This window comes from Schistocerca nitens, chromosome 12 (assembly GCF_023898315.1).
Source record: "Schistocerca nitens isolate TAMUIC-IGC-003100 chromosome 12, iqSchNite1.1, whole genome shotgun sequence".
Classification (NCBI taxonomy): domain Eukaryota; kingdom Metazoa; phylum Arthropoda; class Insecta; order Orthoptera; family Acrididae; genus Schistocerca; species Schistocerca nitens.
Window position 1 is genome coordinate 192,960,934 of NC_064625.1, and position 25,399 is coordinate 192,986,332.

Below are 25,399 nucleotides of genomic sequence, written 5' to 3' on the forward strand. Positions count from 1 at the left end.
CAGTCAGAACAGCATAATAAGATATTTGTTTACAGCTATTTGTAAAACAGAACAGCTACCATATCCACTGAATTTGTTGCGTCGCTGTTTCGCTTTGAACGTTCGAAAGTTTCTTTTAAACAACGCGCTTCTGTGAGGCGAGAGAATATCCGAGGCAAAGAGATTCTATATGAGTAGCGATAAATTTAATTTTTTGTGAACATAAAACTTCAAAAAGTGCACTAGGTACTTGTTCATCTGGCAATATCTATAAATTAACCTTTTAAAAGTATCAAGCTCTTAAATACCAGAATGATAATTTTCAAAACTGCCATTTAATTCTTTTTAAATGTCATTGACCTTTTACTCGTGTTTGGTGCCAACATCTTAAAATTAAAAGTTACTGTCAGCAATTTGTTACAACGAATAATTGAAAAAGAAGTAGTTTATGATACATCGTTTTCTTCATCTCGTATTTCTAGGCAGGCACACAAACACTCGTATCAAAATATTCTGTTTATATTAGGTCTGTTATTGGCAGTCTTGAAAGTCTTTTATGGCGCAGTAGAACTAGCAGATGATACGGCTGTGATTGTTTACAAATGAATATATATGTCCTGGCTGACATACTTTTGTTGATTATGTGTTAAATTTTTGAAGTGCAAGTCTTCTCATTGCAGAACTTTGAATGTGGTGCACTATAATCACATACGTATAGATACCAGGCCTATTTTTAAGTTTTAGTACAGAACTGCCTTTAATATGTCTTCACTTGTCTTGAAATTAAAAACTAAGTCGGGTCAGAATGTAGTTGAAGGATTAACAGCAGCAAGTACTGTACGTGATCTGAAGACAAAGCTCTGTTCGTTGACGAATATAGGAGAAATGAACCTTCATGTGCTGAGTGGCTATCCCCCGAAAGCACTAGACTTATCAGACAACGAAGCGAACTTAAGAAACGTCGGAATATCGTCTGGTGATGTTTTAATAGTTGAAAATAAACCTGGTGCAAAACCGAAAGTGATTTCAAGAAACGATGTAATTCCTGCAACTAGACTGGATAACGATAGAGTGAGACCTCACGTAACTGATGCGATCAGTGACTTTCCAGGGGTTCTTATGCGGAAAATAGTTCCTGCCGACAACTCTTGCTTGTTTACGAGCATTGGCTTTGTCCTTGGAGGTGAGAATTAAGTAAATGATGACTCTTTTTGTTTCATATTTGTCATTTGTTATAACCCACAATTAGCATTTCAGTGCTTGTAATAATCCTAGTAAACTTTCATGTGCAAGGATTCTGTCTGTATAATGGTGCGGTCATATGAACTTCATTTTACTTACTGTGTGTGGAGTCCACCAGCCCCCCCCCCCCCCCCCTCCCTCTCAGGGAGAAACTCATTAGATTCATGTTATTAAATAGCATGGCCTTGGCATGTATTAAATACATTCATGCTTCCTCCCGAAATTTTTTGTTTTCTTGCTATTAGTGTAGTCTACATGCTCAATGCAATAATTTGCAAGATGTGCAGTATATAGTATTTGTGCTATGGATAAAAAATAACTATTAATATATGAATTCTAAGGACTATTTCTGTGTGATGCAGATACCTGAAACAGCTATTAATATGTCGGTTTCTTTACTCTCTGAATTTATGTCGCACTAGGCTGTACAAATATCAGAGTGGACAAATTTTAGCAGGTGGTAAATGCTATTATTTTAAAACCTACTGTAACTGTTAACATAGGTTCCTGAATTGTTTGCTTAATATGATAATTTATTGAGAATTGTAAAGTGGATACTGTATTCCAGAAAACTCACTTAGTGCATTGGATATCTATGTGGTCCATTGTTTTGTATTCATTGAAATCTGTGTGACCAAGAGAATTTACAAAGCATACAAGATTTGCTATAGCTAGTCATTATTTGTCTCATCAGGAACATTTATATAACTGAATACAAACTACTTAAAAAAATTACCAAGCGACGTGGCGCTCAGGACGATGACTGTTCAAACCCACATCTGACAATCTTGATTTAGTTCTTCCATGATTTCCCTAGATTGCTTCAGGAAAATGCTGGGATGGTTCCTTTGAAAGAGCATGGCCAACTTCCTTCCCTAATCCAATGGGACTGATGGCCTTGCGTTGGTCCCCTCCCCCAAATCAACCAACCAACTAAAGAAGTTAAATTAACAAATCTTCTGCCACTGTTATTTTTAAGAGTTCAACAAATGAGTATATCAAGTTATTGCAATCAAACACATGCACATTCACTTGCACTGAGCAATCAGTAATATTTACAAGTGTAAAGTATAGAAGATATATAGAACATAGAGAATACAATTACAAAAGTGATGCTAGTCAAACACAGAACTACACTAGCACTGACACAACTACACAGACATTCAGCAACATATCTGTAGACTGGCCAAATGAATAATATTTGTCTAATGTTTATTATATATTCTAATTTATTCGCATTATAATTACTAGTCATATTGACACCATTAGGATATCATATGTCCGTTGCAATGTTCAGTGTAGGTGTTGAACGGTGACTTCATTTTTCAAGTCCGCAATGAGCGTGCATTCAGTAATCATTAACGGAATGTTGAGCTCAGAAAAAGGAGAAGTATTAATATAGTTTATCAAGTGTACAAATAAGATTATATGGGTCTAGTAAACAATGGAAAAAATAAGGTGTATTCTTTGAAATGTGATGATATACTATATAGAAAGTGTCTTGGGTTGTTTTTGTTTGTGTTTTTCAGTTGTACATTTTGTTTATAATATGTCATCTATTTCTTGTGAGTGGTGGCTTAGATAGTGTTGTGTACTAAACCTACATAAAGATAGCGGGAATGGCGATCCATTTTTTTAGCTTAGTGATAGAATGAACTGTAGGAAATGACCCAAGATGGTGTAGTGGTGGGGCACTCAACTAGTATTCAGTAATGGCAGCAGTTCAAATCCTCAACCATTCATCAAGATTTAAGTTTACCGTCAGTTTGCTAGATTGCTAAAGGTGAAAGTCAGGATGATTCCTTTGAGAGGACATTCCTGATTTCCTGTGCCATCTTTTCCCAATCCAGACTTATGCGGAATGACATTGACATATATGGAATCCTAAAACCTAATCTTCCACAAGATTTTGAACTGCAGTGTATTCCCAGGACAAGGTTATGTTTATATATTTTTATTTATTTATGCAGCACCCTTTTTAACATGTTCCTGATATAGGACTTGTCAAAATGCAAGACAGTATAGAACCTGACATATAAATGTGTCAAGATATAGTAAATATAAGTTGCATACAACATCTAGATTGATACAGGGTGACCGTTATTGAACTATTTGAAAAGAAAAGAAGAAAACATAAATTAGTTACAAACTACAGTGCGCACACACACTTTATTCAACATGTAAATGTCACTACAAATATTCAGATTTAGGTTACGACTCATTCGATACGCCTGCCATCATTGGCCACGAGTGGCGCAGACGAATACCGAAATTCTGCATGACCCGCTGAAGTGTCGGAACATTGATGCTGCCGATAACTTGAATGGCTGTTTTCAGCTCAGGAATGGTTTGGCATTATTGCTGTACACCTCGTCTTTAATGTAGCCCCACACAAAGGAGTCGAAAGTGTTCAGATCCAGAGAACATCGCGGCTAATCGATGCCGATGCCAGTGGCCTGTGGGTACCTGAGAGCCAGAATACGGTCCAGAAAGGGCTCTTCCAGAACATCAAATACTCTCCTGCTCTGATGGGGTCGAGCTGTGTCTTGCATGAACCACATCTTGGCGAAATCAATGTCACTTTGGATAATGGGGATGAAATCATCTTCCAAAACCCTCACATACTGCTTGATAATCACCGTGCCACCAAGGAATATCGCACCAATTATTCTGTGACTGGACATTGCACACCAGTCACCCGCCGAAGGGTGAAGAGACTTCTCGACTGTGAAATGCGGATTCTCAGTCCCCCAAATGTGCCAATTTTGCTTACTGATAAACCCATCCAAATGAAAGTGGGCTTGTTGCTAAACCAAACCGAGCATGTGGATACTGATTCCCATCATGCCAACCGTGCAGTTTGAGGGTCCTGCTGCAAATTGTTCAGAAGATTACAGTGTAATAAACAATATTCTACTTAAATTAGGTGCAAGGAAAACAGAATTTTATGTACACAAATATAGACACTAAAGATACACCTTCATTGATTCTACTAAAATGAGCAGTAATCTAGTTTCATGTGTGTAAGAAAATAGAATTTCATGTCTACTTATATGGCCACAAGTGATGCAACTACACTCATTAATTAACATGAGTAAATTAGTAAAAGATCTCTACAATCGTCAAAGCATTCCTAGATAAAACTAAATTGCTGAGAAGAACGATTCAGGCAGAACCTACAGATTTGAGCAATATTCTAAATATTCATTAATTCCATACACACTGTGGATTCTAGAATGAAATTTTCACTCTACAGCAGAGTGTGCGCTGATATGAAACTTCCTGACAGATTAAAACTGTGTGCCCCGGACCGAGACTCGAACTCGGGACCTTTGCCTTTCGCTGTCAAGTGTTCTACCAACTGAGCTACCCAAGCACGACTCACGCCCCGTCCTCACAGCTTGACAGGGTGAGAGTCGTGCTTGGGTAGCTCAGTTGGTGGAGCACTTGCCTGCGAAAGGCAAAGGTCCCAAGTTCGAGTCTTAGTCCAGCACACAGTTTTAATCTGCCAGGAAGTTACACTGTGGATTGTTAATAAATCTTTTATTTCTCATTTAAACGTATTAGTTGGAATGTGATACCAAAGAACATATAACAGCAATATTTTTGTTGTGTACATTGTGTGTTCTGTAGTTAAATTTACATCCCTGACCTAAATCAGGTTTTTAATGTGTTTGAAGATTTTAATAAAAAGAAAATTCCCAGTCCAAAATGCACCTATTCCTGTGGAGGTGTCACTAGCTCGTTGGATTTCATTTTGCTAATGTTTTTGTTTTGTTAGTGACGTTACCATGATTGTTTTAAGGCTTGTATCTTCACCATTAACATGGTGAACATTGTTAACACAATGCCATGAATCTACGACAACTAATCCCAATTATATTTAATTTATTGCTAGTGATTCATAAGTCTATCAGTGCTGTAGTTGCTTGTTTTAAAGTACATTTGCCATTTTCAGTTGGTTTTTTATGCAAAGCACTACGTAAAAGTTTGAATTGTTGTAGTGCTATTTCCATATATATCCATATTATTACTATTCAATATTGAAGGTACACCAGGAAGCCAATATATTTGTAGATGCAAATGGCTAGCAGACCAAGATTTTAAAATTTTATAAAAGCTTTCATATACAATTTGCTGTTGTCAATCTTCCTTAGGATTTAAATGATTTAGGAGTCTCTCACAGAATAGCAGAAGCATTGTATTGTCGACATACAAACACAAAAGAAAAAGAAAACTTGTTAGATTTTGGAATAAATCCTTTGTCAAGCTAGAGTGCGCCCCTCTCCTCTTCACACTCACACACACACACACACACACACACAAAATCTGTGCCCATACATTGTGTCAGCTGGACACAAAATGCCAGGTATGCATTTCAGCAGGTGGACTGGTTTGTGTCAGGTGGGGTGGTAGTGGCTCCAAAAGAGGCAGCAGGTTTGCTGGCTAGGGAAGCGGGACGGATGGGTGGTATGTGTGGGCTGGACATGTGATGTATGGGTATATGAGCTAGTGAGGTGTGGTGCACAATGGATATGACATGGATTGGGAGGAGGTGACAGGACAGAGGAAGGGAAACTGTTGGGTAGAGAGTGTGGGGACAGTGGGTTCATGAAGATTGATGCTAGGAGGGTTATGGGTATAAAGGATGTGTTGTAAGGATAACTTCCATCTGGATAGTTCAGAGAAGGTGGTGGTGGTGGTGGTGGAGGGATGGGTCCAAAGGGCTGGGATTGTGAAGCAGACATTGAACTCTTGCGCGTTGTGCTCATCTGCGATTGTTCTCGGCTGCATGTTGTGCCACTGAGTGATCAACCCTGTTGTCGGCCACAGTTTGGCAGTGGCTGTTCATTCTGATAGACAGTAGGTTGGTTGTTATACCAGTAAATATCTACATCCACACTCTGAAAACCACTGTAAAGTGCATGGTGGAAAGTATTTCCCATTGTTCCATTTATAAATATGGAGTGCTGCTAAAATGAACAAACGGCTCTGTTCTTGCTGTTATTAATGTAATCATGTCCTCCTTATCCCAATGGGAGCAACACTTAAAGGATTGTATTGTGAGGCTCATTCACGTGAAATCTGGTCAGTGCGTCTACCTTTGCCTTACACATAAAGTGGCACCACATAACTGCGGGTGCGGTGGTGCATCTATTGGTAGAGAGACTGACACGTGCGCATCGTTTGATGTTGCGTAGCACCAGTGTGGTTTCACGCCGAAGAGAAGGTGGTCACACGATTTAACCTAAAATTTTTTCACTGAAACTAAAAGAGCCGTAAGTTTTGTTGGTGGATGGGAGAGATGTTTAACATTTGTTTCTTTTGTAATCTTCCTATTTTAGGAGAAACAGTGCCAATGTATGGCAAGACAACCGTTCTTTTATTCTTCACTTTCTTCCAGCTCCTCTTTGTCTAACATATGCCGGTTGTAAGCCACAGTGAATCTCCTGTTTGGAATATTTGTGGCATAGCTCATCAGATAAGCTGTCTGAATACGATACGGCCTGTGCTCTGTTGACCAATGTTCTAAGCGTGCCACTTTGTGCAGGATGGTGCCAGCTGGTGGTCTGTGAATATAAGTCCTTATGTGGAGGTACGGTACACACCATGACCTTAAGTACCGTCCTCTTTTTCTCAACACTATCGTGACCAGGAATGGTAGTTCACAATTTTTTTTCATCTCCATCATAAACTTGATTTTCAACTGAACAGAATTCAGGTGTTGCAAAAATGAATCCAGTGTTGCAGTGCCGTGGGGCCAGATTACGGAAGTATGAATGTTTCAACTCCACCGACTGGAGTGCTCTCTCCTCAGAATCTTCCGTAAAAAGAGTGGCTGCAATGGGTGACAATGGACTATCCATTGCAACACCACCAGTCGGTTTAAAGCATTGCTCATTGAATAAAAAGTAAGTTGAGATGAGCCGGTCCTTAAACAAATTGACAAGCTCCACTTCCAGCTTCTGCCAGTGACAGTAATTCCCAAAAAGGTACTCCAGTAAAAATTATAACTGTGTCAAAATTAACGAGAATATATGATTGTGCAAGTTGCAAGTTCTTGAGCCGGTTGACGAAATCTTCTAAGTTGCAAATTTGGTACTCACATTTTCCTACTAAAGGACTCGGTTATGCTTCTAGGCATTTAGCAGAGTTGTATGTTGACACCCCAATATAACTAGCTACTGGTTGAGACACAGTATCCTTATGAATCCTAGACAATTTGTATAGTTTGGGAGGAACAGGTACCTTTGTACGTAGCCTCTTGGCATCAGCTTTAGAAGTCGTGCTGTTCTCGAGAAGCTCCGAAATTCTTCATTAAATTTTGGTTGTGGGGTGCTCATTTAAGGCGATATGCAGAGTTGTCCAATAACTACTTCATCTTACTTAAGGACATTGGTCCGGAGAGGAAAATTGTGATACCTTTATCTGCCAGTAACATTACAATATTTTGATCCTGACAGAGATTGAAGGGCAAACCTCTCTGTTGCCTAGGTATTATTTGTGGGCACCGGTACCTGTGTCGGAGCGTAGCGAGTCTGCTGCCCGATTTCCTCGACAGCTTCACAGGATTCTGTGTTCACGAGAGGTAGTAATAACCAGAATGGGTGGAGTCCTCAGGACGGGTGCGAAGTTAAGTCCCTTCTCCGAGACCGGAACTGCCGCACCGGGCAGAGGTTTGCCTTCTAACTTTTCTTCTTGTGGAAAAAAGAAATAGTGATGGGCATTTTCAGACAAAGTGACAACATGGCACGTGAAATAGGAAAATTTCAAGTAGCGCTATAACACACGTCCGGGAATCTCCCGATAGTCGTGATGAAATCTCCAGATGAAGCACCAGTAGATCTCGGGATGTTAAGTCCTATTACCACCGAGTGCGGTGAATTATCTCTCTCACCAGTGCACGGTCAGCACAGTTTTAATACTGTTGGAGGTTGCAGATTTTATAAAGTGTGTAGCCTTTGCGAAGGTAAGTACACATGGCAGTACACTCTTCTTATTTTCCCCCTTGCGGGTCTGGGGATTAGAATGGCCCGGGGTATTCCTGCCTATCGTAAGAGGCGACTAAAAGGAGTCTCACACGTTTTGTACTTAATGTGGTGGTCCCCTGTAGGGTTTGACCTCCATTTTTCAAAATTTTCACAAAGAGCGAGCCAATTGGGGAAGGGTGCCTTTCACGGTGCATCGTGTCGATCGTGCCTAGAGATCTTTAGCCCACTTTCTCGTCGTTGCACTGTAGTCCAGCTCATTCTCCACCTCTCGGGCGAGGGCGCCTTCCTGGGTGCATTTTCCACCGTGCACTGTGCAGTGTCGTTTTTGTGCCGACGGTGACCGTGGTCTTCTTTGCATCTCGTATCCGGCACGGTAGCCAGTCCGTTGTGGGGCCACCGTGTACCCTGTCGGCTGTAGCGTCCTGACAACACGGGGATCACTCTGCCGATGCCTGTGCCGTTAACTTCCCACGTATGTCGAGGAGTAGATGCCCGTCATCCTGGGGCACCGAGAATTTGCTGCAGCCGAGTGGCACCCGTGGGGAGCGCCCCCGGTCGGAGTCGGTGGCATCAGAGTGGATGACGCGTGATGAAGCGTACCACATCATCACTTGCTGGTGAACAAACACCGGCACTCTCTAAGCATTCTAAGTCTCAGTACAATGCAAGAAAGTATGACCCTAAATCATTCCCCTCCCTGCCCACACAATGGGAGGAACGCCAGGCTAAGGATGGCAGTGAACCTTATTCAGCCCAGTACCTCGTATGTCCTACCCTCGTGAACCGTGAACCGTGGACCTTGCCATCGGTGGGGAGGCTTGTGTGCCTCAGCGATACAGATGGCCGTTACCGTAGGTGCAACCACAACGGAGGGGTATCTGTTGAGAGGCCGGACAAACGTGTGGTTCCTGAAGAGGGGCAGCAGCCTTTACAGTAGTTGCACGGGCAACAGTCTGAATGACTGACTGATCTGGCCTTGCAACACTAACCAAAACGGCCTTTCTCTGCTGGTACTGCAAACGGCTGAAAGTAAGGGGAAACTACAGCCGTAATTTTTCCCGGGGGCATGCAGCTTTACTGTATGATTAAATGATGATGGCGTCCTCTTGGGTAAAATATTCCAGAGGTAAAATAGTCCCCCATTCGGATCTTCGGGCGGGGACTACTCGAGAGGACGTCATTATCAGGAGAAAGAAAACTGACGTTCTACGGATCGGAGCGTGGAATGTCAGATCCCTTAATCGGGCAGGTAAGTTAGAAAATTTAAAAAGCGAAATGGATAGGTTGAAGTTAGATATAGTGGGAATTAGTGAAGTTCGGTGGCAGGAGGAACAAGACTTTTGGCCAGGTGAATACAGGGTTATAAATACAAAATCAAATAGGGGTAATGCAGGAGTAGGTTTAATAATGAATAAAAAAATGGGAATGTGGGTAAGTTACTACAAACAGCATAGTGAACACATTATTGTGGCCAAGATAGACACGACGCCCATGCCTACTACAGTAGTAAAAGTTTATACGCCAACTAGCTCTGCAGATGATGAAGAAATTGATGAAATGTACGATGAGATAAAAGAAATTATTCAGGTAGTGAAGGGAGATGAAAATTTAATAGTCATGGGTGACTGGAATTTGAGAGTAGGAAAAGGGAGAGAAGGAAACATAGTGGGTGACTATGGATTGGGGGAGAGAAATGAAAGAGGAAGCCGTCTGGTAGAATTTTGCACAGAGCATAACTTAATCATAGCCAACACTTGGTTCAAGAATCATAAAAGAAGGTTGTATACATGAAAGAATCCTGGAGATACTAGAAGGTATCAGATAGATTATATAATGGTAAGACAGAGATTCAGGAACCAGGTTTTAAATTGAAAGACATCTCCAGGGGCAGATGTTGACTCTGACCACAATCTATTGGTTATGAACTGTAGATTAAAACTGCAGAAACTGCAAAAAGGTGGGAATTTAAGGAGATGGGACCTGGATAAACTGACTAAGCCAAAGGTTGTAGAGAGTTTCAGGGAGAGCATAAGGGAACAGTTGACAGGAATGTGGGAAAGAAATACAGTAGAAGAAGAATGGGTAACTCTAAGGGATGAAGTAGTGAAGGCAGCAGAGGATCAAGTAGGTAAAAAGACGAGGGCTAATAGAAATCCTTGGGTAACAGAAGAAATATTGAATTTAATTGATGAAAGGAGAAAATATAAAAATGCAGTAAATGAAGCAGGCAAAAAGGAATATAAACGTCTCAAAAATGAGATCGACAGGAAGTGCAAAATGGCTAAGCAGGGATGGCTAGAGGACAAATGTAAGGATGTAGAGGCTTATCTCACTAGGGGTAAGATAGATACTGCCTACAGGAAAATTAAAGAGACCTTTGGAGAAAAGAGAGCCACTTGTATGAATATCAAGAGCTCAGATGGAAACCTAGTTCTAAGCAAAGATGGGAAAGCAGAAAGGAGGAAGGAGTGTATAGAGGGTCTATACAAGGCCGATGTTCTTGAGGACAATATTATAGAAATGGAAGAGGATGTAGATGAAGATGAAATAGGAGATATGATACTGCGTAAAGAGTTTGACAGAGCACTGAAAGACCTGAGTCGAAACAAGGCCCCGGGAGTAGATAACATTCCATTAGAACTACTGACGGGCTTGGGAGAACCAGTCATGACAAAACTCTACCATCCGGTGAGCAAGATGTATGAGACAGGCGAAATATTCTCAGACTTCAAGAAGGATATAATAATTACAATCCCAAAGAAAGCAGGTGTTGACAGATGTGAAAATTACCAAACTATCGTTTTAATAAGTTACGGTTGCAAAATACTAACGCGAATTCTGTACAGATGAATGGAAAAACTGGTAGAAGCCGACCTCGGCGAAGATCAGTTTGGATTCCGTAGAAATGTTTGAACACGTGAGGCAATACTGACCCTACGACTTATCTTAATAGATTAAGGAAAGGCAAACCTATGTTTCTACCATTTGTAGACTTAGAGAAAGCTTTTGACAATGTTGACTGGAATACTCTCTTTCAAATTCTAAAGGTGGCAGTAGTAAAATACAGGGAGCTAAAGGCTATTTACAATTTGTACAGAAACCAGATGGCAGTTATAACAGTCGAGGGGCATGAAAGGGAAGCAGTGATTGGGAAGGGAGTGAGACAGGGTTGTAGCCCGTCCCCGATGTTATTCAATCTGTATATTGAGCAAGCAGTAAAGGAAACAAAAGAAAAATTCAGAGTAGGTATTAAAGTCCACGGAGAAGAAATAAAAACGTCGAGGTTCGCCGATGACATTGTAATTTTGTCAGAGACAGCAAAGGACCTGGAAGAGCAGCTGAACGGAATGGACAGTGTCTTGAAAGGAGGATATAAGATGAACATCAACAAAAGTAAAACGAGGATAATGGAATGTAGTCGTATTAAGTCGGGCGATGCTGAGGGTATTAGATTAGGAAATGAGACGCTTAAAGTAGTAAATGTGTTTTGCTATTTGGGGAGCAAAATAGCTGATGATGGTCGAAGTAGAGAGGATATAAAATGTAGACTGGCAATGGCAAGGAAAGCGTTTCTGAAGATGAGAAATTTGTTAACATAGAGTATAGATTTAAGTGTCAGGAAGTCGTTTCTGAGAGTATTTGTATGGAGTGTAGCCATGTATGGAAGTAAAATGTGGACGATAAATAGTTTAGACAAGAAGAGAATAGAAGCTTTCGAAATGTGGTGCTACAGAAGAATGCTGAAGATTAGATGGGTAGATCCCATAACTAATGAGGAGGTATTGAATAGAATTGGAGGGAAGAGAAATTTGTGGCAGAGCTTGACTAGAAGAAGGGATCGGTTGGTAGGGCATATTCTGAGGCATCACGGGATCACCAATTTAGTATTGGAGGCCAGCGTGGAGGGTAAAAATCGTAGGGGAAGACCAAGAGATGAATACACTAAGCAGATTCAGAAGGATGTAGGCTGCAGTAGGTACTGGGAGATGAAGAAGCTTGCACAGGATAGAGTAGCATGGAGAGCTGCATCAAACCAGTCTGAGGACTGAAGACAACAACAACAACAACAACACCTCATATGTACGAGAACTGATGGAGACTGCTTTGTTCTGATGAAGCCACAGTTTTTTGTAGAGCATTTAGCGAATAAGTTTGAGGAGGTGGAGGGCTTGTCCAAAATGCGATCTGGGTCAGCGTTGATAAAAACAGCATCCTCTGCCCAGTCACAGACTATACTCGCTTGTAACAAGTTGAGGGATGTTTCTGTTACCATCATGCCACATAAGAGCTTAAATATGGTACTGGGTATTAAGCTTAAATATGGTCCTTGGTATTACGAGGTGCTATCCAAAATTTTCGTGACTGGTGCTGTCATCTGTTGAAAACCTTACCTTTGGACTAATGGTCACCGTCACCCTCGAAATAGTTCCCATCCGCATGTACACACCGGTCCCAGTGCTCCTGCCACTGGTCTAACATTTCCTGGAAGTTCTGTTCTTTGATGGTGTTAATCACCACTAGGGATGCTTCTCGAATCCTCTCTAGAGTGTAAAAACGACGGCCTTTCAACCTCAGTTTCAGTTTTGGGAATAGCGCGAAGTCGCAAGGTGCCAGATCTGACGAGTACAGTGGGTGGGATACAACCGCCGTGCTTTTTTTTGCCAAAAAGGTCCCGGTGGGCAAGGACAAGTGACAGGACGCGTTGTCGTGACGCGGCAGCCAGTTCCCTCGACGCCAAAGTTCGGGCTGTCGTCGCCACACGTTTTCACGGAGCCATCACAAAATGTCTTGGTGCACAATTGTCTTGGTATCGAAGAAAACAATGATAATGCTCTTCACTTTGCGCTTCACCTGTCTCGCATTTTGGGTCTTGGAGAGCCTGGGCTCTTCCACTGGGATGACTGTTGCTATTTCTCTGGATCATAACCGTAAATCCAGTTCTCCGTAGCACTTTTCTCGAGATTCGCACAGAATTTGATACACACGTGCTGTTCTGTTCACGGATCCGTCGTAAAATCGCCACACACCAAACACAGAGTATTACGGAAAACACTGCGGACACACGACACGCCCTCCCATCTGAATGCCACTCCGCACGCTGACTCATCAGATATGCAGCTCTTTCCACCAAGCGGTGCAAAGATCTCCTACTCCTACTTTCCAGATGGCAGCACCAGTCCCGAAAATTTTGGATTCCATCTCATATCTTCCACAGGGATCTTCTTATGCAGTCTGACGACAAGCTGCTCACCAATTTAGAGCGGCGAGGTGTTCATTTCGTGTGGCGCATCCATTGGGGTCCGAGGGATAATCGGGTTGCCACCGGTGCCTTCATTTTGGCCTTTGTGAGTGACACCTTACCCGAGAAGGTCGAGGTGATGGTCTACCGCTGTGATGTCAAGCCATATGTCCCTCCCCTGTGGTACTTTAACTGCTGGAAGTTCGACCATATGCCTTCCCGCTGTACCTCCCAAGATCACATGTCGAGATTGTTGACGTTCGTCACATCCCGTACGTCTCAACCATTGGGTTCCGTTATGACACCTTCCCAAGTCTGAATGAAGATCAGACGTCTTTTTGGGTACCAGACCCCAACAGGTGTCCCTGGCGTTAACATAAAGGTGTGTTATCTACCGACGCAAACACGATTGCTGAACACTTTGCTGAGCAGTATGCTCGAGTCTCTGCGTCGAACTACCCCCCAGCCTTTCACACCCTCAAATGGCGGATGGAAAGAAATGTCCTCTCGTTCGCTATACACCACAGCGAACCCTGTAATGCCCCATTTACAGAGTGGGAGCTCCTCAGTGTACTTGCACATCGCCCCGACACGGCTCCTTAGCCAGATCCACAGTCAGATGATCAATCATCTCTCATCTGACTATAAGCGTCATCTCCAACCGGATCTGGTGCAATGGCATCTTTCCATCGCTATGGTGGGAGAGCACCATCATTTCGGTGCTTAAACCTGGTAAAAACCCGCTTGATGTGGGTAGCTATCAGCCCATCAGCCTCACCAACATTCTTTATAAGCTGCTGGAACATATGGTGTGTCAGTGCTTCGATTGGATCCTGCAGTCACGTGGCCTACTGGCTCCATGTCAGGGCGGCTTCTGCCAGGGTCACTCTACCACTGATAATCTTGTGTCCCTCGAGTCTGCCATCTGAACAGCCTTTTCCAGATGGCAACCAGTTGTTGCCATCTTTTTTGATTTACGAAAAGTGTACGACAGGACCTGGTGACATCATATCCTTGCCACATTATACGAGTCGGGTCTCCAAGACCTGCTCCTGATTTTTATTGAAAATTTCGTGTCGTTCCGTACTTTCCGTGTCCAATTTGGTGCCTTCCATAGTTCCTCCCATATCCAGGAGAATGGGATCCCACAGGGCTCTGTATTGAGTGTATCTCTATTTTTAGTGGCCATTAATAGTGTAGCAGCAGCTGTCTCACCTTCTCTGTATGCAGACGACTTCTGCATTTTGTACTGCTCCTCCATTACTGGTGTTGCTGAGCGGCACCCACAGGGAGCTCTAGCCCACAGTTTGCCAATTTTTTGCCGCAAAGTCATACGTTATGCACTTCTTTCAGCGTCATACCGTTCATCCGGAACCGGAACTTTACCTTAATGACGATCCACTCACTATAGCGGAGACACGTCAATTCTTAGGACTCGTTTTCGACGTCCGATCGACACGGCTTCCTCACCTTCGTCAGCTTGAGCTGAACTGCTGGCAGCACCTCAGTGCCCTCCACTGCCTGAGTTACACCAACTGGGGTTCAGATTGCTCTGCACTGCTGCAGCTCTACAGAGCCCTTGTTCAATCTCACCTCGACTACGGTAGTGTGGTTTACGGTTCAGCGGCACCCTCGGCGTTGTGTTTACCCGGCACAGTGCACCACCGTGCGTTCGCCTAGTGACAGGAGCTGTTAGGATGAGTCAGGTGACCAGTGTCCCGGTGGAGGCCGGAGTCCCTCCGTTGCAGGTTAGGCATGCGCAATTGCTCTCCAATTACATCACATATATTTGTAGTTCTCCTGCGCATCCGAATTACCGTCTCCTTTTCCTACCCACGGCAGTTCATCTCCCTCGTCGGCGCTCCAGGCCAGTTCGTACGCTATCCCTTCTCTCCGAATTGGAGTCCTTGCCTCTACCACCTATACTCGAGGCTCATTCACGAACACCTCCGTGGTGTACACCTAGGCTGTGGCTTCACCCGGATCTTTCATATTGCCCTAAGGACTCAGTTAACCGTGGGACTCTCCACTGTCACTTCCTCTCGATTCTCGACACATACGAGGGCTACGAAGTGGTTTACTGCGACGGCTGACGGTCACGTCGGCTTTGCCTATGTTCGTGGAGGACATATAGGACAGCACTCCTCACTAGACGGCTGCCGTGTTTTCACTGCAGAGCTGGCGGCCTTATCTCGTGCTCTCGAGCACACCCGCTCGTGCCCCGGTGAGTCATTTCTCCTGTCTACTCATTCCTTGAGCAGCCTGCAAGCTATCGACCAGTGCTGCCCTCACCATCCTTTGGTAGCATCCATCCAGGAGTCTGTGTATGCCCTGGAATGGTCCAGTCATTCGGTGGTGTTAGTCTGGACCCCAGGTCACGCCAGAATCCCAGGCAACGAACTTACCGACAGGCTGGCCAAACGGGCTACGCCGAAACCGCTTATGGAGCTCGGCTCCTCTGAAACTGACCTGCGTTCAGTATTACACCGCAAGGTTTTCTGGCTTTGGGAGTCAGAATGGCATAACTTCAGTACACACGACTAGCTGCGTGCCCTTAAGGAAACTACGAATGTGTGGAAGACCTCCGTGCGCGCCTCTTGTAGGGCGTCTGTGTTTCTCTGTCGACTCCGCATCGGCCGTATGTGGCTGACACGTGATCAGTTCCTCTGTCACGAGGACCCACCTCGGTGTCGCTGTGGCCATCTCTTGCTAGACTGCCCACTTTTAGCCATTCTGCGGCGGACTCGTAACTTTCCCAACACCCTACCTTTGGTGTTGGGCGACAGTGCCTCAACGGCAGCTTTAGTTTTATGTTTCATTCGTGAGGGTGAGTTTTATCATTTGTTCTAAGTTTTAGCACGTGTCCTTTGTCCCTGAGTGTCCTCCACCCTAGTTTCAGGGTGGAGGTTTTAATTGGTTGCAGAGTGGCTGGCTTTTCCTTTTTATCCTCATGGTCAGCCAGCCATGGTAACCTGCTTTCTTGTTTTAACCTCTTCTACCTGTGTCTTGCATCTTTGTGGTTTTCTTGACCCCTTTTGTCTGTTTAAGTGTTTGTTGCCCTTCAGTTGTTGTTTGTGGTTTTTCCTTTCATTCTGTTTTGTGTTGTAAATCTCATTGGCTTATTCTCACCCTTGTGGCATTGTTTCCTTCGGAACAAGCGACTGATGACCTTGTAGTTTGGTCCCTTTCCCCCTCTTTTAAACCAACCAAACAACCGACCGACAATCTTCTCATTCTGAAGTTTATCAAACTTATTCACTTGTTTCACGATCTGCTCCTGAGGTTTTCCTGACAGAGTGGTTGTAGATGTCGTTCCGGGGCAAAATGTAGGATTTCGCTGTGGAAATTTCGTGACCTCTGAAATCCTGTCTGAGAATCGTATCTACATCTAGTCCATTGGGAAAGCCTCAAGCAACGTAGAACTAATTCTGCCAGTCTATATTAAATAGTAGATTTTGAACATACATTAAGAACAGAGTACTGAATATTTAACACTGTGTAACACCATTCATTTTCCCCCAGGGTAGAAAAAAAATCCTTATCTACTCCTCATTAATTATGTAGTCCAACTTCCAGCAATAGCTTTATTAATTATGTCATGAGCTAATGTCAACAGCTGTACTGTTGATTCCAAAAAAACTCAGTTTTTGTAATAAAATGTGATTTGCACAGACAAACACCTCAGATAGATCATGGAAAATACTGACTGGTGTTTCTCTTTGTTATTTTATACTTGTAGAATCTGGTGGGCGAATGTATAGACAATATTATCAGTTGAGCTATTATGTTATTAATACAAAGATAGAGCACTTTTCTATAGTACACCATTTTCTCAAAAATTTTAGAAAATGAGGCTACATGTGAAATACTTTGGCAATTATTGCCATCACTCGTGTCGTCCATCTTTCTTGCAGAGAAGTACACTCAGTCGGTTTCAGGCACTCTGTGTTGTACCCAACCTCAATACAAGACTTTTCAATTAATTTGTTTATCACGGATAAGTTTTAGAAGTGCTAAAACGCTAACATTTGGGGACGGGTGTCTGTGGAGAGTATGCCTCGACGGCATCCCCTACTGCCATATCTCGACAAAAACTGAAATTTACTGTATTCCAGGCAAAGTGGATCCCACCTGTGCTTCATACATGCGGCAGATAATTGCGGAAGAGGTCATTAATGACGGGGATTCGTACTCCGAAGCCATCCTGGGGAAACCTCCGCGAGCCTACTGTGACTGGATATTGCGGCCCGACTCCTGGGGCGGTGCCATCGAGCTCTCCGTGCTGTCTCACTTCTACGGCATCGAGATTGCTGTCGTCGACACACTGAATGCCATCGTCAACCGTTTTGGTGAAGATCGCCACTATCCTCAACGCGTTTTCCTAGTCTTTGATGGGATCCACTATGATCCACTCTACATGGAACAGGGGGATGTGAGTAAATATTAGGTTAATTAACCTATGTGTTCATTGTGTGGTGCCTTTTTTTAGTCACTTATACGAAGTGTTCGATAGGCTAACGAGTGGTAATATCACTACCGAGAGTGCGATTGTGTGTATCTGACAGAGAGACTGTGCCTCCTCGTCACCACTGATTTTGGCCAAATTTTTGTTATATGCGGTGCTCGGCCAGAAATGAAAGTGGTAGAAGCGTGACCACCAGAGAGAGACTGAATCTCAGAGAAAATACCATTTTTTGTAAAGATCGGTTGAGACACGAGCTATGTATATTAGCACAGTTCGCCGTTGGCAGTTAGTGCAGCATAAAAAGTACAGAACAGTAAACCAATAGTTATTAGGTCGAGTCCATGTGCAGGAACTTTTTTCTTTTTTATCGTCAATAGTTGGATGGCTTACACTGCAAATAAACTGATATAATGCTCAATATGTTGTATTTATTAATACTTTCCATTAAAGGTACAAAACAGAAAGGCAATGGAAAATATGTGATTGCAAATAAATTTCTAAGAAAGATTTGTACTTGCAGAATCTACAAGGACTCGGCAAACGACTTGCCGAGAAGGTATTGTAATTAAAGCATAGAGGACTTTGTATTTAATTATTTTCATTTTGACATTCGAGCAGTTGTCAGCAGCTACTTTCAGTTTTCTACGACACGTATCGACATGGCACTCGTAAATCGACAGCTGTAAAATAGTAAAAGTATGTAATTTTGTATATGGCATTCTCGTGCTTGCTTTACAATCCCTTGCTGGAGATTTATTTGCAATCACAAATATTCCCTTGCCTTTTCTTTTCATTTTGTTTATGAACATTTTGATAAATTCAATGTATTGAACATGTTTTCCAGTTTATTTGCATAAAAATTGAAAATAAGAACAAAAAATAGTTTCTGTATAGGGTCTCAAAATTGTGGCCCTCAAATTACCATTCTGTATTCTTTCTGTAGCCCCAACAACTCTCCCGGAACTATGCTAACATAATCGGCTCGTGCCTCACCCGACATCGGCCTAAACTTCCGTTTTTTTTTTTTTTCCTCCCTGGAAGTCTGACCATATGGAGCTCCCATAATTTTTGACAAAATTGAGAATAACGAGTAGGTCTGGTGACCTCGCAAGAACATCTCATTTTCACGCTGTGATGTTCTGCTGCTTATGTATTGTGATATTGTGCGGCGATGTAAAATTTGCTCAGGAGCTACGATTTCCTGTTATTCGATCTTGCCCATTTTATTATTTCTTCTGACTCGTCAATATCTTCTGGTCGTGCTTGTTTCTCAAACTGCTTCAGTTACTGCTGAGAGTTAACAAGTACATTCCAACATCTAATTCTTGAAATAAATACATTGCTTCTCATAAACGAAGAATCGTACATTACACTCTCATTTACAAGTATCGTGCATCACAAAGTTGGTTCATTATTCAGAACATCACAAATACACTGATACAGACTGCATCCAGAAACAGTAAGATAGCAGATTTCAACTGCATATCGAGGTAACAGCTTTTCTTTTGTGTCTGTGATGTCGTAGGCATTGTCACGGCTGTTATTCCCCCGTGGCTAGCATCAGATCTCAGAGGCAGAACTCAACGGTACAGAAAAAGCTGTCCGTCCGGCAGGTACCGCAAATGTGGTAAGACATCAATCATTGTCCCAGCTTGCAGATACACTGCATCCATCCAAACAGTAGGTTACATTAATTCGTTACAAAAATAAACATTTTATAGTGGCAATCATCATTTATTGGTTCAGTAAATGCTTGTGCAGCACATTACTCCACCAAAGTGACAAGTCACACTACAATGCCTTCTCCCTTTATCCTCTCAACACACACACACACACACACACACACACACACACACACACACACACGAATACAAATATTTCAAGGATGAATAAGAAGACTGAAAGAAGTGGAAGACAGTAAGAGTAGTGGTGTGGAGAATTGAGGGGGAGGGATCAAACACACTGGCAAAGAAATTTACTCATCAGCTTTCAGCCACAGCCTTCATTAAAAAGGAAATACACACAAACGTTCATTCACACAAGCCAGCTCGCACATGACAACTACCTCCGGTCCGACATGCCGGAGATGGCGGCAGTGTGTGTGTGTGTGTGTGTGTGTGTGTGTGTGTGTGTGTGTGTGTGTGTGTGGTCGTGCTTGCTTGTGTGAATAACTGTGTGTGTCCGTGCGTGTTTCCTTTGCTGGCGAAGGCTGTGGCCGGAAGCTGATGTGTAAGTGCCTTTTATTTGTGCTTGTCTGCAACGTAATATTTCATATTTACAGTTAAGTAGCAGTATACTGTTGATATTCCAGCCTGATGTTTTCAACTGTTTGATAAAGAAATTCGACAATAATATGTCCTTAAAATGGTGAGCAATGAAACAAATTAGATAACATCAAGTGTGTTCAAAAAGTACATTTTGCAATTTTACCTGTTGTATTTATACCATTTTGCATGATTTTTATTGTTGTTGTGTTCGAAAACATGTTTGAAAAGTGTCGGTACAGTGTTAGCAAGATCATTTATTTAGTCTGTTGTCAGCTGTCAAAAATGTTACATGTGTGTTGGTAGTATCAGCGATTATTTATTTTATAAGAATTTGTATTAAATTTTGATATGGAACAGAATAAAGTGTAGCAACATTTTATAAATGTTTCTCTTGGTGGGTCTGCCACGAGTAAAACGAGTATTTACAAGTGACATTAACATTTTGAAGAAGCCTGTGAATATGTTGAAGATAACAAATGCCCTGGACCTTCCAGCATTCCAATGACCCATGAAATCGTGAAAGAAGTGAAGTAAACAATTGTCAAAATTCACTAAATCACAACCGGAGAAGTCACTGATGGTGTTAGTGTATAAGTTGGCTCATTCCATGAATTTTTTTCAAATGTTTTCGCTATGAAATGTGGAACAGAAAAATATGTTCCAAAATTGTCGTTTTGAATAAAACCAGTAGCAAATGCAAGTTGCTTAAGAGTAGCTATCTGATATCAGTAATGATGTAGCACTACTGAAACTTGTTACAACAAGCAATGAAACACGGGTTTGCGGATATGATGTCGAAATTAAGGCTCCGTCATTACAGTGGAACCATTCTGGAGCTGAAAAAAGCTGGACAAGTGCTGCCTAATCTGAAGTAAATGCTCATTATTTTTTATTTTATTTATATATTTTTTAGTACACCTCAAGTGCTTGCTACAAGATCAAATCACTTATAAGGACTACTAGATAATATTTCAGTGTCTTTTGCATGGAGCAATATGCAAAAAATGCCTGAATTTGTGTTAACACAACTCCAAATTCTCCAGATATGACCCACACTAGACATTTTTGTTTCCTCAGATAAAGAAAATCTTAAAAAACTGAAATACATATAAGATTAAAAATGCATTGCTCAGAGAGCTAGAAGATATCTCAAATATAAAAGTTACAGAAGTGTTCTGGAGATTGGAAAAAACACTGGCATATGTGTATAGTTTGTAAAGGGGCATATTTGGAAGAGGATAACAATTATTTCGGAGCTAGTTGGCATATAAACTTGTACTACTGTGGAGATTGATGAAATGTATGATGAGATAAAAGAAATTATTCAGATAGTGAAGGGAGACTAAAATCTAATAGTCAGGGGTGATTGGAACTCGATAGTAGGAAAAGGAAGAGAAGGAAATGTAGTAGGTGAATATGGAATGGGAGAAAGGAATGAAAGAGGAAGCCGCCTGGTAGAATTTTGCACAGAGCATTTGATTGATTGATTTTAACAGGAGAGCTAAAACAGCTTAGGACTAACCAGCCACTGCCCACACCGAAACTAGATTTATTGTGTGGTATCGCTCCCTGTATATCTAGTAAAGTCAACCAGTGCCCTTGAATAGTGCAAGGAGTCCCTCTACCAGTTTTTTGTTAGACACAATTTCTTCAGGTCGAGTCGTCCCCAAGATTCTGTATCTTTTAATCTCCAATGCCATGCATTCAAAGATTAGGTGTGATGCAGTTTCTTCACCCTCATCACAGATCCTACATTTAGAGTCCCCTTCCATTATACCCATAGTGTGTAGGTGTTTTTTGTAGTTCCCATGGCCGGTCATCAGTCCAGTCATGAGTTTGATCTCTTTCCTGTTCAATCCCAGGATTACAGAGCTTCTTTTAAATCATGGCTTGGGCATTATCACCTTACCATGTTTTTGTTTATGGACCTTGGTCCAATATCTTATGCGCTGTTTCCTAAGCCAGTTCCGTAGTTCTAATTGGATCATAGCCTTGGTGATTGTCAAGACAGGTTCCCATCCAATAAATGGAGTTGTTGCCGTTATCCTAGCCAATCTATCGGCTTGTTCATTGCCACAGATCCCTGAGTGGCCACGGACCCGCACAGAGCATAACTTAATCATAGCTAACACTTTGTTCAAGACTCATAAAAGAAGGTTGTATACATGGAAGAAGCCTGGAGATACTGGAAGGTCTCAGATAGATTATATAATGGTAAGACAGAGATTCAGGGACAGGTTTTAAATTGTAAGACCGTTCCAGGGGCAGATGTGGACTCTGACCATGATCTGTTGGTTATGAACTGTAGATTAAAACTGAAGAAACTGCAAAAAGGTGGGAATTTAAGGAGATGGGACCTGGATAAACTGACAGAACCAGAGGCTGTAGAGAGTTTCAGGGAGAGCATTAGGGAACAAATGACAGGAATGGGGAAAAGGACAGTAGAAGAAGAATGGGTAGCTCTGAGGGATGAAGTAGTGAAGGCAGCAGAGGATCAAGTAGGTAAAAAGACGAGGGCTAGTAGAAATCCTTGGGTAACAGAAGAAATATTGAATTTAATTGATGAAAGGAGAAAATATAAAAATGCAGTAAATGAAGCAGGCAAAAAGGAATATAAACGTCTCAAAAATGAGATCGACAGGAAGTGCAAAATGGCTAAGCAGGGATGGCTAGAGGACAAATGTAAGGATGTAGAGGCTTATCTCACTAGGGGTAAGATAGATACTGCCTACAGGAAAATTAAAGAGACCTTTGGAGAAAAGAGAGCCACTTGTATGAATATCAAGAGCTCAGATGGAAACCTAGTTCTAAGCAAAGATGGGAAAGCAGAAAGGAGGAAGGAGTGTATAGAGGGTCTATACAAGGCCGATGTTCTTGAGGACAATATTATAGAAATGGAAGAGGATGTAGACGAAGACGAAATGGGAGATAAGATACTGCGTGAAGAGTTTGACAGAGCACTGAAAGACCTGAGTCGAAACAAGGCCCCGGGAGTAGACAACATTCCATTAGAACTACTGATGGCCTTGGGAGAGCCAGTCATGACAAAACTCTACCATCTAGTGAGCAAGATGTATGAGACTGGCAAAATACCCTCAGACTTTAAGAAGAATTCCAATCTCAAAGAAAGCAGGTGTTGACAGATGTGAAAATTACCGAAGTGTCAGTTTAACAAGCCACGGCTGCAAAATACTAACACGACTTCTGTACAGCCAAATGGAAAAACTGGTAGAAGCCAACCTCGGGGAAGATCAGTTTGGATTCCGTAGAGCTGTTGGAACACATGAGGCAATACTGACCCTACGACTTATCTTAGAAAATAGATTAAGGAAAGGCAAACCTATGTTTCTAGCATTTGTAGACTTAGAGAAAGCTTTTGACAATGCTGACTGGAATACTCTGTTTCAAATTCTGAAGGTGGCAGGGGTAAAATACAGGGAGCAAAAGGCTATTTACAATTTGTACAGAAACCAGATGGCAGTTACAACAGTCGAGGTGCATGAAAGGGAAGCAGTGGTTGGGAAGGGAGTGAGACAGGGTTGTAGCCTATCTGATGTTATTCAATCTGTATATTGAACAAGCAGTAAAGGAAACAAAAGAAAAATTCAGAGTAGGTATTAAAATCCATGGAAAAGAAATAAAAACTTTAAGGTTAACCAATGATATTGTAATTCTGTCAGAGACAGCGAAGGATCTGGAAGAGCAGTTGAACGGAATGGACAGGTGTTGTGAAAGGAGGATATAAGATGAACATCAACAAAAACGAAACGAGGGTAATGGAATGTAGTCGTGCTGAGGGTATTAGATTAGGAAATGAGACGCTTAAAGTAGTAAATGTGTTTTGCTGTTTGGGGAGCAAAATAGCTGATGATGGTCGAAGTAGAGAGGATATAAAATGCAGACTGGCAATGGCAAGGAAAGCGTTTCTGAAGAAGAGAAATTTGTTAACATCGAGTATAGATTTAAGTGTCAGGAAGTCGTTTCTGAGAGTATTTGTATGTAGCCATGTATGGAAGTAAAATGTGGACGATAAATAGTTTAGACAAGAAGAGAATAGAAGCTTTCGAAATGTGGTGCTACAGAAGAATGCTGAAGATTAGATGGGTAGATCACATAACTAATGAGGAGGTATTGAATAGAATTTGTGGCAGAGCTTGACTAGAAGAAGGGATCGGTTGGTAGGGCATATTCTGAGGCATCAAGGGATCACCAATTTAGTATTGGAGGACAACATGGAGGGTAAAAATCGTTGAGGGAGACCAAGAGATGAATACACTAAACAGATTCGGAAGGATGTAGGTTGCAGTAGGTACTGGGAGATGAAGAAGCTTGCGCAGGATAGAGTAGTGTGGAGAATTGAATCATACCAGTCTCTGGACTGAAAACAACAACAACAACAACAACAACAACATTGATGCAGCTGAATAAATAAAATTCTTTCCAAAAAACAAAAAAAATCCCTTTGTAAGTATGACAGAGTGAGGCAAAATTAATCTAAAATTGGAACTGCATGTTTTTTTGTTGTTAAATTATGCTTAACCTGAAAGTCGATCCTATTTGAAAATGAGATCATTTGATTCATATTGCTCATCAGAACATTTAAAATTAGTTAACTGTTTATATAGACCAGGCTTGTTGTTTTTCGAATTAAAATTTTATCAACAGAAACAGTGGTTCACATGTATATCATTTAGATCCTCTGAAAGGCAACACACAGTTATTAAAATATTCCTTATTTTGGAAAGGTAAGCTTTCATTAAGGTAAAAGTGTACCAATCAACATCCCACAAGAAGAGCAGAAATAAATTTTAAATATGTATTTTTTTTTTCTCTCCAGCATTTAATCTAACTTTCAAAACAGCTGTAACCTAAATTTATCTCACTGGAGGCGGCTATTCTAGAGCCAGAAACCAACATAGGATATTTCCCAAGTACAAGTTAATGTTTTTATCTCAATGGTTGAAAATGTTCTGAAAACACATTGATCATTTTCAGGAACGTGTTCCGACTATTCATCTAAGTAAAAATGGATCTCCAATACCTTTAACATGCTGGAGGGTCTTTGTGTACAGTTACTTATTGTTCATTGGTGCATCCCAATGCCACGTTCCACATGTCAGCCTCTGTTGCACAATGTGCTTTTGCTTCGAGACATGCCGAGTGTACGATAGAATGGGTGGGGCAGATTCGGTCATGTTAAGCTGTGTGGCTGGCC

At 41.9% G+C, this 25,399-nt stretch overlaps 1 protein-coding gene across 2 annotated transcripts in view; it reads left to right on the forward strand.

The window, feature by feature from the left end:
- The first annotated feature begins 513 nt into the window (after positions 1-513).
- The window catches only part of LOC126215160 (ubiquitin thioesterase OTU1), a 43,826-nt gene continuing 18,940 nt past the window's right edge, over positions 514-25,399 (forward strand). The window contains exons 1-2 of one of the 2 annotated variants that reach the window (XM_049941829.1): positions 514-1,162; positions 17,568-17,884. In XM_049941829.1, coding sequence (XP_049797786.1) covers positions 742-1,162; positions 17,568-17,884 — 738 coding nt within the window. In that variant the 5' untranslated portion in view covers positions 514-741. The remainder of the gene's footprint in view (positions 1,163-17,567; positions 17,885-25,399) is intronic. The other variant, XM_049941830.1, reaches the window with a different exon arrangement.